Source organism: Lissotriton vulgaris, chromosome 6 (genome assembly GCF_964263255.1).
Source record: "Lissotriton vulgaris chromosome 6, aLisVul1.2, whole genome shotgun sequence".
Lineage (NCBI taxonomy): Eukaryota > Metazoa > Chordata > Amphibia > Caudata > Salamandridae > Lissotriton > Lissotriton vulgaris.
Genome location: NC_141694.1, coordinates 1,604,105,991 through 1,604,122,257, shown reverse-complemented (window position 1 = coordinate 1,604,122,257; position 16,267 = coordinate 1,604,105,991). Strand labels below are relative to the sequence as shown.

General features: G+C 41.0%; 1 protein-coding gene across 1 annotated transcript in view; it reads right to left on the bottom strand.

Annotated features, from left to right (window-relative positions):
* Window positions 1-16,267, bottom strand: part of LOC147709194 (uncharacterized) — a 575,919-nt gene that overhangs the window by 165,826 nt on the left and 393,826 nt on the right. Inside the window, exons 19-20 of the mRNA XM_086925447.1 lie at window positions 4,170-4,190; window positions 3,277-3,389 (exon numbers count right to left, since the gene is read on the bottom strand). Of these exons, the coding sequence (XP_086781573.1) occupies window positions 3,277-3,389; window positions 4,170-4,190 (134 nt within the window). The remainder of the gene's footprint in view (window positions 1-3,276; window positions 3,390-4,169; window positions 4,191-16,267) is intronic.

Sequence of the window (16,267 nt, the reverse complement as noted above, 5' to 3'; positions counted from 1 at the left end):
CTCTGGCGGTGGCGGGGTCGTTGGTCAGGGAGAGGATCAGCTGGGTGTCGTCGGCGTAGGAGATTATGCTGAGGTTGTGTTGGCGTGCGATGGCCGCGAGGGGGCTCATGTAGACGTTGAAGAGGGTGGGGCTCAGAGAGGATCCTTGAGGGACGCCGCAGATGACTTCGGAGGCCTCTGACTTGTACGGTGGTAGGCGGACTCTCTGTGTTCTTCCGTCGAGGAAGGAGATGATCCATTCCAGCGCCTTGTCCTGGATTCCGACGTTGCTGAGGCGCTGTACTAGGGTGCGGTGGCAGACAGTGTCGAATGCCGCGGAGAGGTTTAGGAGGATGAGGGCCGCTGTTTCTCCGTTGTCCATCAGGGCTCGGATGTCATCGGTGGCGGCGATGAGGGCGGTCTCGCTGCTGTGATTGGCTCGGAAGCCGGACTGTGAGGGGTTGAGGGATCCATTCGTCTCGAGGAAGGCGGCCATCTGCTTGTTGACGGTCTTCTCGATGACTTTGGCTGGAAACGGGAGGAGCGAGATGGGGCGGTAGTTCTTGAGTTCGGTGGGGTCCGCTGTTGGTTTCTTGAGTAGAGCGCTGAGTTCGGCCTGCTTCCAGCTCTCAGGGAAGGTGGCGGTGTCGAAGGATGTGTTGATGATGTCTCGCAGGTGGGGTGCGATGACAGCGTCGGCCTTGTTGAAGACGTGGTGAGGGCAGGGGTCGGTCGGTGATCCGGAGTGGATGGAGTTCATCGTGCGGATGGTGTCTTCGCTGCTGATCGGGATCCAGGCGTGGAGGGTGGTGGTGGGGGGTGGTTGTTCGGTCATGGTGTGCGTTGGTTGGTTGTTGAAGCTGTTGTGTATGTCCGCGATCTTGTTGTGGAAGTATGAAGCGAGGGAGTTGCAGAGGTCTTGCGATGGGGTGATGTCGTTGTTTCCTGCGCTGGGGTTGGATAGCTCTTTCACGATGTTGAAGAGTTCCTTGCTGTTGTGTACGTTGTTGTCCAGCCGGTCCTTGAATGCAGTTTTCTTGGCGGCACGGATCAGCTGGTGGTGCTTCCGAGTGGCCCGCTTGAGGGTGGTCCTGTTGTCCGGTGTAGGTTCCCTTCTCCAGACTTTCTCGAGGGCTCGGCAGTTCTTCTTGGAGCTCTTGAGTTCGTCGGTGAACCACGGGGCTTTCTTGCTGCCGGGTCTGCTCTAATGTTTTTGTAATTTATATTTTACTAGTCAAATTTAATTTTGAATTATTAAAAATGTTTTCTCTGAAGCTATATATATTTTTTTTGAAGAAAAATTGTTACATTCATTATTTTGACCCTATATTACTTTGACATTATTACATGGAATAAGTAACAAGGCAAGTGCTCACAATATGAGCAGACATTTGTGGAATAAAATCAGCAGAGATTCACAAAACGGAAACTTTAAAATGACATTGTATCTAGAACTCAAACTTACTCAACTGGATTATTCTACTAGAGTGCTAATGTGCCTGTACAAAGAACTTATGCCCACATGCATCAAACTGAATTGCATTCGCAAACGGTGCGAATCGCTAAATTCGGCTGTTTGCTAATCCAATTCATTGATTTGGGATGCATTAAGCTTTTTTGTTTTTTTCGCAATTTAAGAAATTGCAATTTGTGATTTCTTAAATGCAATGCATGAACATTTTTTTTTGCGAATTCGCAAATAGGAAGGGGCAAATTAGCATGAAGTTGGACGTCATGCTAATTAGTGAAAACTTTCAAAAATGCACAAAAGTGTATTTTTGAAAGTTTTATTTCACACACACACATGCCCTTGGGGCAGGTGTGTGTGAAAAATGTTCTTACAGTTAAATTTCAGGGGTGCAGAAGGGGGTCCTTCGGACCCTCCCCTGCACCCTTGAAATTGCATTCTCATTTTGCGATTCCTTAATTGCGATTCGCAAAATGAAAATGGCTTCCCATTCATTCCTATGGGCCTCTAGGCCCATAGGAATCAATGGGAAGGGATTCCTTAATTGCGATTCGCAAACTGTAAGTCGCAATTAAGGAAAATTAAGGAATCGCAAAAAATATTGCGATTTTTTAATGCATAGCATTTTGCGATTTCTTAATTGCGATTCCTTAATTTTCGCAATTAAGAAATCGCAAAATGTAACAATGATGCGTGTGGGGGAAAGTGCAAATATGATGAGGAGACTGTAATTGATAGACACACCTAATGTAAACAGTTAAAGTCACAGGATATAGACATTATCAATATAAAAAGTCTTCATTGATCAAAAGTGCTATCAAACAAAAATGTGTCTGTTGCTATTTATGAAATAAACATTTGCAACTATATTAACTAAAAATAGATATAAATACAGTTAACCATATAATTTACCATATATGCTTCCCAATATAATGATGATATTTTGGACCACAATATTTTTGAGTATGATACTTTTGTATCTTACATTTTAGGTATTTGAAATGGTTATATTGGTGCTCAATGTTTTTACCACAATATTTTTCTATCACATATTTCTGTGGTCGATTGTTCATCATACAGCTTGGGTCAAAAAGGGCCTGTTCATGCAGCTTTCTCAGGCACAGTTTTCAGAATAGAAGAAGACTGGGTGCAGGAATACAAATACCCTGACAGAGAGCATTCATCTCGGACACCGGGTTAGGGAGATATTGGCATGCAAACCATGACAGAATCACATATGCGCATGTGAGGTTTTTTTTTTTTGACTGCCAGCCTTCCGTGGCAGACATCAAAATACATACTGAGACATCCAACAGCAAAACCAGACTGTGAGCATGGCAAACATAGTGCTATAGAAAAAGGGCATGTCATAACTTAGCTTTCACAGAAAATTACATTGCACATGCATTGCAAGACTTTGCAGAAGTCAGTTTGATGAAAATCAAGGCTGCAAAAAAGTATACTTTCGAAAAGAGGATTTATTCTGAAAAAATATTACAGTTATGGTATTGAAATTAAATGCAGTCAAGAATAATAAAATGTTGACATCAATTCTTTATTTTATTGTTTATGGTGTACAGCAAGCTTAGCATGGCTACCACCTCACTGTCCGCTCTTGAGCAATGGGGACAGAGAAGGATGATTGCATAGGATTAGCAGCACAAATGGCTACTTGATTCCTACCTTGCTTTGAGCAAAACCACTTACTAATATTCCTATCCTCAGCCCACCCTCCCCCACACAGAGAAAGCTTCCCCTACAGTAAAGGCAACAAACCAAAGTAAATATGTCAACTCAAATACTGCATGCAAAACATGTAAGATACCTACTATATCTGTATATTGTTTGGAGTTTTGTTGGAAAGCTGCGCTATTTGGATTAGACATGTCTGGTGATCCATTTAAGGTGTTCCAACGCAATGTGCAATTAAATATATTCCATCCTAGAGAAGTGAAGAAATAACAGATGAAAATGTGTGCAACAACATAGGGACTAAAAGCCTGTCTGATTGACTGCTGGAAATGAATGCTGAGAAAACGTGACAGTTGAATAAATGTAATAAGGTTTATATTTATTTTGAATACAAGCCTCAGCTTCTATACAGTGGCCAAGCAATATAGTCACACTACTGTGGAAGGGACGCCCAATATTGATAACACAATGTTTATTGCATAGCCTTGCAACTGTATGGTGCCCAGTATTGTGATAAATGTTCACACTCCCTGTCAAGTTTTTTTTTCAAGCTAATCATTAGTCTTATTTACAATACAATTCCACACGCAAGGAAATATAACAGTCTACCTTAAACCACATAGGTCCTGGTTCACAAAATGCACTTAGTTGTACTACAAAACTCACTACAAAGTGTTATTCATGAACTACACTTTTGTAGTAGCATACAATTTTGAATACATTTACTAGTTTGTGATATTCATAAACTGCAGGCCTACGTTGTTTTTTTATAACTTCCTAGACCAGCCATGGAAAGCTGACTTGTATGCATAAAAATCATTTATTCGTTACATTGTTTTGATTATAACAGCTCGATTCTATGAATCTGACCATTTGTGACCACAAAAGTGATTTGTACATCTGGCTCATAATTCGTACATAATTTGAAGTACTTAAACATAAATTAATCTTAAAAGTTAAAAAGGCACAATATCAAAGTTGGTTTAGCGATTCCTGTTTTGAATTGTGATAAATTAAAATTTTACTTTACCAGGTGTGTTGATTGACTCTCCTGAAAAATAAAAGACACATTTTATTAGGAAATAATATTACCTCTGAGACAAAAAATGTATTAAAAATTCATGCCTGTATATATATATGAGCTAATTACTTTGCAGCTGTTTGGCAGATCTTAAACTTGTTTGCCACTCACTTCAGCTACTATCTGGAAGGTTTCAGGGTGATACGTCAAGATGGGGCCATGAAAAAGGGGGGTAAAAAATGCGTTTTCTTCATTCAATTTCTTATGGGGATTTTAGGCACTTCTAAAGCCAGAACCGCTGAATGGAATTACACCAAATTTGGAAGAAAGCTGGACCTTGGTCCAGAAAGAATGTTTTTTGTATTTTAGTGTAAATCTGTTCTGTAGTTTTGGAGACATTGAAGAAAAAATATTTATGTATATCTAGAGATGCCAATCAACTGCAGATCCACCACTATGGATCTGCTGATCCACGCACCAACAGTAAAGGTGCACTGGATGGCCACAACCTGAGAGAAAAGTTGCTGCCACCATTTTGTGAATTGGGACATGGTTTTGAAGGGGGGGTAATAAAGTATCATTTAGTTATAAGGGGTCAGGATAGAGATATCTTGATCCCATGGGACTTAAGGGGGTCTATGACAAGAATTGTAATGGACAAGTATGTGTCCAAAAACATTTTATTTTTGGTGTGCAAGGATCGGCAGATCCACTGCGGTGCACAGCACCGCCCCATGTGAATCTGCAGTGGACCCCAATTATATAAAACACCCACTCATAGACCCACTCATACACTCTATCACATACCAACACAACCACTCACACACCAATGCAGCCACTCTCAAACCCATATCATTACTCACACACCCAGTCATAAACCTGGCCAACCACTCACACACCCACACAGGCAGTCACAACCTTACTCACAGACCTACTCATACCCCCACAAAATCACTCTCACACCCCTACAGCCACTCACACACCCACGCATAGATCCAGAAAACCTCTCATATACCAATATAGACAGTTGCACACCCAGTCACACATCCATACAGCCACTCACACACCCAGTCACACACCCTTACAGTCACTCACACATCCACTCAAAGACTCAGGGAACCACTCATGCATCCACTCACAGACCCAAACAAGCACTCACACACCAACTCATAACCACATATACCCTCATACGGCCACCTACATACCCACTCATAGGCCGACACAGACACTTACATACCCACTCACATACCATACACCAAAACCATTGACATACCCACTCAAATATCTATACAGGCATTCATAAATCACTCAGAGATCCACACAGTCATCTACACACCCACTCATACACCCACCTATCACACATTCGTATGCCTACTTACACACCAACATAGCTACTCACACACCCACTCACATAGCCATGCAGCCACTCACACACCCATACAGATACTCACCCAGTCACACATCCATACAGATCTTCACACATCCTCTCACACACTCAGAAAGACACTGATATATCAACTCAGAGACAGAGAAAACTACTCACACATCCACTCCCAGACCCACACAGCTTCTCATACACCCAGGCACACATCCATGCAGCCGCTCACACATCCATATAGTCATGGATGCATTCACTTAGAGAACCACTGACTCACAGACCTACAAAGGTGCTCACATACTCATTCACACACTCGCACACCCAATTATATGCTCACACCCCCACTCATGCACTCACTCACATGCTCATACAGCCACTCACACACCTGCTTAGAGACTGAGAAAATCATTCACACACCGATTTACACACTCATACAGCCACTCACACACCCATTTGCTAACCCAAAGAACAACTCATACATCTACTGTGTTCTTCCGAGCACTCAATCAATATCAAAAAAAAGTCTTTATATAGTTTTCACTATTCCATTTAATTCCAGTCTTCTTTCAAATTCAAATCCAGTTCATATCAAACGATAATTCGCAGCCAACACGTGTTTCGTCAAGTCCGTGTAGGACAAACTGACTTCTTCAGGGCTGCAACCCAAATATTTACAGTAAGTCATAATTCACAAAATTCATAATTGCAAAACAAACCTTATTCTACACTTTTAAACGTAAAACGGAAATTCCATTGAAAATTCTTTTCAGCTTTAGCCAAAATCCTATGTACGATTATAAGTATTTACACATTTAGTTTCACAAAAGAAGGAACATGTATACCAAAATCGTGATCCTCGCATAACGTAGCATAAACCATTTACATTACAAAACATAACCGACTCTAGTTTAGAAATATAAGGTGTAGGGCTGTGGTCCCCGATAACACCCATAGGTGCCAGGTTCACAAACTAGTAAAGATAAAATCTAATCAATAACTCACCTATTTTAAGATAGATGTTATTAGTAACAATATGTAATGTTATCCGATAGTTCCAGGACTACGTCCTAGTTCTGTAGTTTGCTTCGTATATGCCAATTCCTATGAGTAAATCAATAGTGCTATCAATACTAGATAATCATTGATTGATAGCTCCAATAGTAACAAACATCAGTCTAATTCCACTCAGTGTAATATACATGGGCTATTGATTTTAACTCACCAGTAATTTTAGTGCGCGTTAAAGTAATCCCCGTAGTCCTCTGTTTCAAGTTATATAAATTCCAAGTAGGGGAATAGATCGTGTGGGTACCTAAAGTAAATTAACATTGCTATCAGTACTATTCGTTTAACGTTTGGTAGCTTCTAGTCATAACCCATAAAGTCGCAACAACCGGTAAATATATACACTAGGCAGGTCTCACCTTTCACATTAGTATTGGTGTGTACCCATAATTTCTCTTCTCAAGTAGTTTCCTCAATCACGAGTGTCCTCAACACGAGTCCGTGTCTAAAGGAAGAAGGGTACACTCGTGAAGACCAAATTTTAACTAGTATGATCCTTAAAGCTCCAAACTGTTCCCTGTACTCACCGTCTGTATATCCGTAGCGATCCGACTTTGGCGTTCTGCACGAGCGCCATCTTGAAATGTCATTTTATAGAAAACCGCACGGGCGCCATCTTGTAACGTCTTATTATAGTTAGCCTCGACCCGGCGGATACACTATAGCTCGGGGTTTCTCCATCTTACAATGGGTATAATTAAAGACTAAAGTTCCATACTCCGTATATTATCTTATGTTGAAATAACATTACTGTCGATACTTTATGAGATATTAACACCATATATTTTTTATTCACATATATTTTTCGAACCAATTCTTGATTCATGTTTTATTAGTAGGCCCATGTTAGCAACAGAAATGGTAAATAAATTACGGATATACAGACGGTGAGTACAGGGAACAGTTTGGAGCTTTAAGGATCATACTAGTTCAAATTTGGTCTTCACGAGTGTACCCTTCTTCCTTTAGACACGGACTCGTGTTGAGGACACTCGTGATTGAGGAAACTACTTGAGAAGAGAAATTATGGGTACACACCAATACTAATGTGAAAGGTGAGACCTGCCTAGTGTATATATTTACCGGTTGTTGCGACTTTATGGGTTATGACTAGAAGCTACCAAACGTTAAACGAATAGTACTGATAGCAATGTTAATTTACTTTAGGTACCCACACGATCTATTCCCCTACTTGGAATTTATATAACTTGAAATAGAGGACTACGGGGATTACTTTAACGCGCACTAAAATTACTGGTGAGTTAAAATCAATAGCCCATGTATATTACACTGAGTGGAATTAGACTGATGTTTGTTACTATTGGAGCTATCAATCAATGATTATCTAGTATTGATAGCACTATTGATTTACTCATAGGAATTGGCATATACGAAGCAAACTACAGAACTAGGACGTAGTCCTGGAACTATCGGATAACATTACATATTGTTACTAATAACATCTATCTTAAAATAGGTGAGTTATTGATTAGATTTTATCTTTACTAGTTTGTGAACCTGGTGCCTATGGGTGTTATCGGGGACCACAGCCCTACACCTTATATTTCTAAACTAGAGTTGGTTATGTTTTGTAATGTAAATGGTTTATGCTACGTTATGCGAGGATCACGATTTTGGTATACATGTTCCTTCTTTTGTGAAACTAAATGTGTAAATACTTATAATCGCACATAGGATTTTGGCTAAAGCTGAAAAGAATTTTCAATGGAATTTCCGTTTTACGTTTAAAAGTGTAGAATAAGGTTTGTTTTGCAATTATGAATTTTGTGAATTATGACTTGCTGTAAATATTTGGGTTGCAGCCCTGAAGAAGTCAGTTTGTCCTACACGGACTTGACGAAACACGTGTTGGCTGCGAATTATCGTTTGATATGAACTGGATTTGAATTTGAAAGAAGACTGGAATTAAATGGAATAGTGAAAACTATATAAAGACTTTTTTTGATATTGATTGAGTGCTCGGAAGAACACAGTAACTGTTTGGACCATTGGTTTGTCTTGGAGGCTGTGGTAACCAGCCCCCCATCTCTTCCTGAGCACCACATTTACTAAGTTGTTTGATTACTTATACCTAGACTCTTTGCTGTGCGCTCTTATTAGCCGTTACCATTGTTTGCTGTAACTCATACATCTACTTACAGACCCACACAGGCATTCGCTAACCCACTCACACATCCACATACACAATCATGCAACTATTGCCACACCAACTCACAGACCCACATAACCACATACACACCAACACACACACCTAGCACAAACTCCTACACACTTACACACACACAGCCACTCACACAACCAGTCACATACCATTCAGAGACCCTTACAACCCCTAGCATACTCATTCGCACATCCATACAGTCATTCACAAACTCACTTGCAGAGAACCAACCCACACATGCCCTAACATACCCACTCACACACCCACCAACAAAGTTACAGGGACATTATAGTTAGGAAATAGAATTAAATGAACCTTACAAATTCACTGAAAAAACTAAAAGTTCTAGGGATGTTATAGCTAGGTTCAGATTTCACACACACAAAGCCATAGAAATCAGCGGTTAAAGTTATAGTTATCACAAGTAACTATAACTCATCCCCCAAGGTAACTATAACTATTAATTATGGGAAAACCGTGCATGGTGGGGGTGTGTGTTATAGTTACCTTAGAAAAGGGGGTGGTGATGAACAGAGTGTCTGGATTAAGCAGACTACTCTTACCCAGTCAAGAGATCAGGGCTGAATCCATCACCGTTATTTAGCTCACTGCATCACCCCAGTTCAGAACCTGGCTATATGCAAATTAGTCTGACCCAGTGCCTCATGGGAACAGGGCAGACCAAACTACAAAGCCAATTCTTTACCGGAAAGGAGACAAGCTTCCGGGGACCGGTTTCTGGCATTTCAGCTGTCGTCGGCCCGGCTTGCTTGAATCCTGGTGGTGCAGTGAGCAAGGGACTCATGTCTGAGTATACCCTGCCACACCTATAGTGGACAAAAACGATTCAGAAAAGGGGGTGGTGATGAACAGAGTGTCTGAATTAAGCAGACCACTCTTACCCAGTCAAGAGATCAGGGCTGAATCCATCACCGTTATTTAGCTCACTGCATCACCCCAGTTCAGAACCAGGCTATATGCAAATTAGTCTGACCCAGTGCATCATGGGAACAGGGCAGACCAAACTACCAAGCCAATTCTTTACCGTAAAGGAGACAAGCTTCCAGGGACCGGTTTCTGGCATTTCAGCCGTTGTCGGCCCGGCTTGCTTGAATCCTGGTGGTGCAGTGAACAAGGGACTCATGTCTGAGTATACCCTGCCACACCTATAGTGGCCAAAAACGATTCAGAAAAGGGGGTGGTGATGAACACAGTGTATGAATTAAGCAGACCTTGCTCATTGCACCATCAGGATTCAAGCAAGCCGGGCCGAAGATGGCTGTAATGCCAGAAACCGGTCCCCGGAAGCTTGTTTCCTTCCCAGTATAAGAATTGGCTTGGTAGTTTGGTCTGCCCTGTTCCCATGATGCATTGGGCCAGGGACAGACTAATTTGCATATAGCCAGGTTCTGAGCTGGGATGGTGCAGTGAGCTAAAAAACGGTGATGGATCAAGCCCTGATCTGTTGACTGGGTATGAGTGTTCTGTTTAATTCAGATACTCTGTCCATCACCACCCCCTTTTCTGAATCGTTTTGTCCACCATAAGCGTGGAAGGGTATACTCAGATGTGAGTCCCTTGCTCATTGCACCATCAGGATTCAAGCAAGCCGGGCCGAAGACGGCTGTAATGCCAGAAACCGGTCCCCGGAAGCTTGTTTCCTTCCCAGTATAAGAATTGGCTTGGTAGTTTGGTCTGCCCTGTTCCCATGATGCATTGGGCCAGGGACAGACTAATTTGCATATAGCCAGGTTCTGAGCTGGGATGGTGCAGTGAGCTAAAAACTGTGATGGATCAAGCCCTGATCTGTTGACTGGGTATGAGTGTTCTGTTTAATTCAGACACTCTGTCCATCACCACCCCCTTTTCTGAATCGTTTTGTCCACCATAAGCGTGGAAGGGTATACTCAGATGTGAGTCCCTTGCTCATTGCACCATCAGGATTCAAGCAAGCCAGGCCGAAGACGGCTGTAATGCCAGAAACCAGTCCCGGGAAGCTTGTTTCCTTCCCAGTATAAGAATTGGCTTGGTAGTTTGGTCTGCCCGGTTCCCATGATGCATTGGGCCAGGGACAGACTAATTTGCATATAGCCAGGTTCTGAGCTGGGATGGTGCAGTGAGCTAAAAAACGGTGATGGATCAAGCCCTGATCTGTTTACTGGGTATGAGTGTTCTGTTTATTTCAGATACTCTGTCCATCACCACCCCCTTTTCTGAATCGTTTTGTCCACCATAAGCGTGGAAGGGTATACTCAGATGTGAGTCCCTTGCTCATTGCACCATCAGGTTCAAGCATGCTGGGCCGAAGACGGCTGTAATGCCAGAAACTGGTCCCCGGAAGCTTGTTTCCTTCCCAGTATAAGAATTGGCTTGGTAGTTTGGTCTGCCCTGTTCCCATGATGCATTGGGCCAGGGACAGACTAATTTGCATATAGCCAGGTTCTGAGCTGGGATGGTGCAGTGAGCTAAAAAACGGTGATGGATCAAGCCCTGATCTGTTGACTGGGTATGAGTGTTCTGTTTAATTCAGATACTCTGTCCATCACCACCCCCTTTTCTGAATAGTTACCTTAGGGCATGAATTGTAGTTACTTGAGATAACTATAACAGCTGAATTTGATGGTTCTGCATGTGTAAAATATAAACCTAACTATAATGTCCCTGTAAACTTTGTTTTTTCATTTCATGTAGAAATATATTACATATATTACCTGGTGGTCATATAAGGAAGGTAGTTATAGTTAGGATGTAGTTACCATAGAAAGAGCATTTTTTGTTTTCCAATAACTTTGGCGTCATTTGCAAATCCTCGCAAAATGTTCTAAATTACTTCAATGCTCAATTCAGCTGCTGTCTTGGAAGTGTTTACGTGATCTGTCAAGAAGGGGCCTAGAAAAAATGGGGGGTCCCAAAACATATTTTATCCAGGTTAATTTTCATAAGAACTTTAGACATGGCTACAGCCTAAACTGCTGAATGGAATTGCACCAAATTTTGCAGAAAGGTAGTTGTTGGTCCAAAAAACGCACTATTTGTGATTTGGTGTAAATGCATTCAGTAGTTTTTGAAAGAAAATCCAAATTTCAGTATATAGGGACGCGGAGGACCACAACCCCAACGCAGGCCTATATGATCCCACGTGGCAGGAGAAGTGCTTTAATTGGTTGGCTGCCTTTATATGATGCAGAGCCGCTCCAAGTGGAATGTTTTAAACGTCTGAGAGCATAGAAGCATTCAGGGTAGGCATACCTTGACCCCCTTGGGTACATTAAATGGGTGTCTTAGACATATGTTATGAGTTTTAAAATACTTAGACTCGTTTTTTTTCTCATGTAGGTGGAGTCAATACCCCAATTCGGCTCTCAGTGATGGAGGTGTGAATCCACTGAAACAAATTAAACCCAAAAATGACTGCCATTTTGTGAAACGGGGGTTGGTGCCAAAGTATCTTTAAGAACTCAAAAGAATGTACCGAGACCTGATGGGCATTTTGCATATGTTATGAGTTTTCTTACTAAATATAAGTTTGTTTTTTTTGCTTCATGCATGAAGTCGTGACCCTATTGCAGTGCTCTGCGCGGTCCCCTGTAAATGTTTGGCATATTTTTTAGTACACCAAGACAGTGCGAGGGAAAAGTTCCATTAATTGGTCAAAGGTTTCATTCATTTCAGTTTCCAAACCAACTCCAGTGATCTCCAATACTCTCAACCAAAAGCAGCAATTGGTACCACTTTAACCCTCTCTGGCTAATCCATTTAAACATCCACTTTAGGAAAACCCAAGTCCATGTCAATGCCACTCTTTCTCGGGTATTCTCTGGCACAGAAAACACAGCTGTGAACCACAATGCACACTATAGCCATTTTGAAGAAAAGAGTAGTAGCACACAGGGGGCAGCTGAATATGATAGTTGCAATGGAGGAGTTGATGTGGTTTAAGAAAAGGATGTATTTGTTTGGCGGCTGTACAAAATGTAACACCAAAACATAGGTATTGATTTAATTAGTAAATGTGAACGTCTTTTATTAGTTGCGGAAAATTCTTACACAAGTTATGCTACACGTTAGATGCTTAAACTTTGAAATTGTGAACCACACCTGCTACAGTTGAACTTGAAGCTAGTATGGTGGAGGTAGAAAGTGCAGTGAACCTATGACCCACTGGTATAGTTGAGTGTTTTTAAGGAGGTTAATACGGCAACTATAGTCTAACGTTATGGAAGAAGGGTTGCAGAAAGATTGTGATTTCTCAAACTTTGTTAGTTTAAAGCTAGTTTATACTTTGAAATATGTATTTTGTTATTCAGTTCTGTAGTTGTATCGCATATGCAATTTAAAACACATGCTAGTATCACTCTAAATGTTGTAACAGTTGTAATGGAGTATTGACTCCATCGCAAAATTAGACGAGGGGCAGTGCTAAAAATGATAAAGGGTTAAAAAATCATCAATGAAAACTAGCATATGAAAAATAAAAAATTTAGGGAACTTATTGATTTGCTGAGTATATCAGTATCAGTGGAAAAAGAGAGGGAAAAATTGCTGTTACCGGTTCCTTCTTACAGAGAGTGGTACTAATTATTTCATGTGACAATTTTTTATATTTAATATTTTAACATACCTGTTCATTTGATTTCTTGATATATATGTATATATATATATTCCAGCTCCATTCCTCACGCAAATTTCATAAGCATAAAGAAAATGACTCGGGGCGAGTCCAATACTTTATTATAGACTCACGGTGACCAGACGCGTTTCGGCAGTCGCCTTTCTCGATGGTGATGCGGCGTGCACGAAACGGCCCTCTTTTATGTCTATTGCTTTAATTGACATTTACAACCAAAAATGGCAGACATGTTGGAATGTGCAGATTGATAGTGACATGCCGAATAGCCCATCAGAAGGCTGGATGTGGGAATATAATTTTCCTGCTCTGTGGCACGCGGGTGTTTTGGGAACTGTAGTTCTCTATACATCGACGCGACCGCCGTTGCTTTAATGACTATCAAATAGTCTGAAATTGAACATGTATAGATCATATGGTTCAGCAATCGCATTTGTTATCATACGATGCATGTTAATGTAAGGTTGTATGTATTATAACTATCAATCCGCACATACCAACATGTCTGCCGCATCACCATCGAGAAAGGCGACTGCCGAAATGCGTCTGGTCACTGTGAGTCTATAACAAAGTATTGGACTCGCCCCCGAGAGTGCTTTTCTTTATGCTTATGAAATTTGCGTGAGGAATGGAGCTGGAATAGATGTGGGTACACCACCCGCGGAGAGCACCCACACATGAGTTCGCGGACAAGGTGAAACCTGGAGCGGTAAAAAAAAAAAACATATATATATATATATATATATTCACTGAAAAAATCAGAGGTTTCAGGGACGTTATAGTTAGTTGGACATTTCACTAGTACAAAACCCGAGAAATTTGGCCTTTATAGTTAGTTCAGCTAACTATAACTCACGCCCACGCAATGCACTTCTGATGATGTCACATATTATTCATGACATGGTCAGTGACATCACTGATGATATCACTGATGACATCTCAAATGACATCACTGACAGAAAGTCCTCCTGTGCACCCAACTTTTTGCCGACGGGTACTGGTGGTAACTGACTCTGGCAAACTAGGCCTAGAGCCAGTGCTATGCTAAAAGACACTTGGAATACAGTGAAAACACCTAGATACACTAGGGAACACTATGCATTGGGGTGCCCTCTAATTAGCATGGCCTCCTCTGTAAGGCCCTAGTACATAATAGGGCAGGGGGATTAAAACTACCTCTAAGTCAGAGGTGCTGAAAGATGCTTCTTTAAGTAGTAGTTACGTTTGCAGGGTAGTGGAGAAAGGGTGCTGGTCCTACGACCATGCTCAGGAATTCCGCTGCGTAGGACTTACAGGAGGTACCAGGAGGGCTTCTTGGCCCCCAAACTCCCTCAGGACTAAATTGGACTTTATCCACCATCCTGTAGTCTGCCAGGAGGCGCGTTTGCAGAGTGGTGGAGAAAGGGGTGCATGGCCTCCCAAGACGTTTTAGAAATCCTACTGTGTGGGACTTACTGGAGGTAACAAGAGGGGTAGTTGGCCCCAAGGACATCCTTGGGGGCCAACTTCCCCTCCTATTACCTCCAGTAAGCCTCCCACAGCAGCAATAGTAAGTACTTGTACCAGGCCAAGCCACCTTTGTCCTCCACTCTATCGCGGATCCACCTGGTCCCTAGATATACAACTAGGAATGTCTCAGCAACTATGCAGTATGTGTACACCATTTAACTAAAAAGTTGCTTTCTGAACCAAGAGCTACCTTTCTGCCAAATTTGATGTTCAGCAGGACCAGACATAGTCGTGTCTAACGTTTCCTATTAAAATTAACATGGAGAAAAAGCATTTTGTGACCCCAACCACTTTTCTAGGCCCCCTCTTGATGGATCACCCTGAAATTGTAAAGACATCAGCTGAAGTGAGCTTAAAACTAGTTTAGATTAGTCAAACTACACCAAAGTTATACGCAAATCCTATGGAAACTAGATCCTAACTATAACTAACTACTAGCGACCGCCACTAGGTAATATATACATACATACATATATATATATATATCTACATATATATATATATATATATATATATATCTACATATATATATATATATATATATATATATATATATATATATTCACCGAAAAAACCATAGGTTTCACACCAGTTATAGTTAGGAATTAGCATTTAAAAAACCTATTAAATTCACTGAAAAAACCATAGGTTTCACACCAGTTATAGTTAGCTGGAAGTTTTACTCGCATAAAACCATTGAAATTCCCGCGTTATAGTTAGATGGACTCACTATAACTTGCGCGTGCAATGCACTGCTGACGACGTCACATATTACATCACTCATGACATGGTCAGTGACATCACTCATGACATCACTGATGACACCATCCAGTGAATGTGTGTCTTTCTGAAAAATAAATATGTTTTATATATTTATATGTAAAAGTTGATGGAAGAATAAATGTTTAAATAAGTGTCTAAATGGATGGTTTTTAAAAAAAAAATTGATTGGTTAACTGGCTTATTAAGTGTATCTTAGTGAATACATATATTAGTGAGTAATCTTTAAATATTTAAATATATGTATTAGTGTTTCACTTTGTTTATAAGTGGCTGCATGGGTTGGTGAGTAGCTATATGTGTAGGAATATGGGTTATTAGATGTTTTTTTTAGTATCAGTATGAGTGTTTGTATGGTTTGGTGGGGGTATTACTTATCACATAGATGCATGAATGACTGACTCTCTCTTTGTATGTGTTTTGAAGACAGCATATGTGCAGGACTGTATGGGTGGATGAGTGTGTATATGTGTGTGTTACTGAGTGAATGACTGTCTCACTAGTGTCTTTATCAGTAACTACATATGTTTTAATCTAGTATATGTGAATATTGATGTATATAAGTG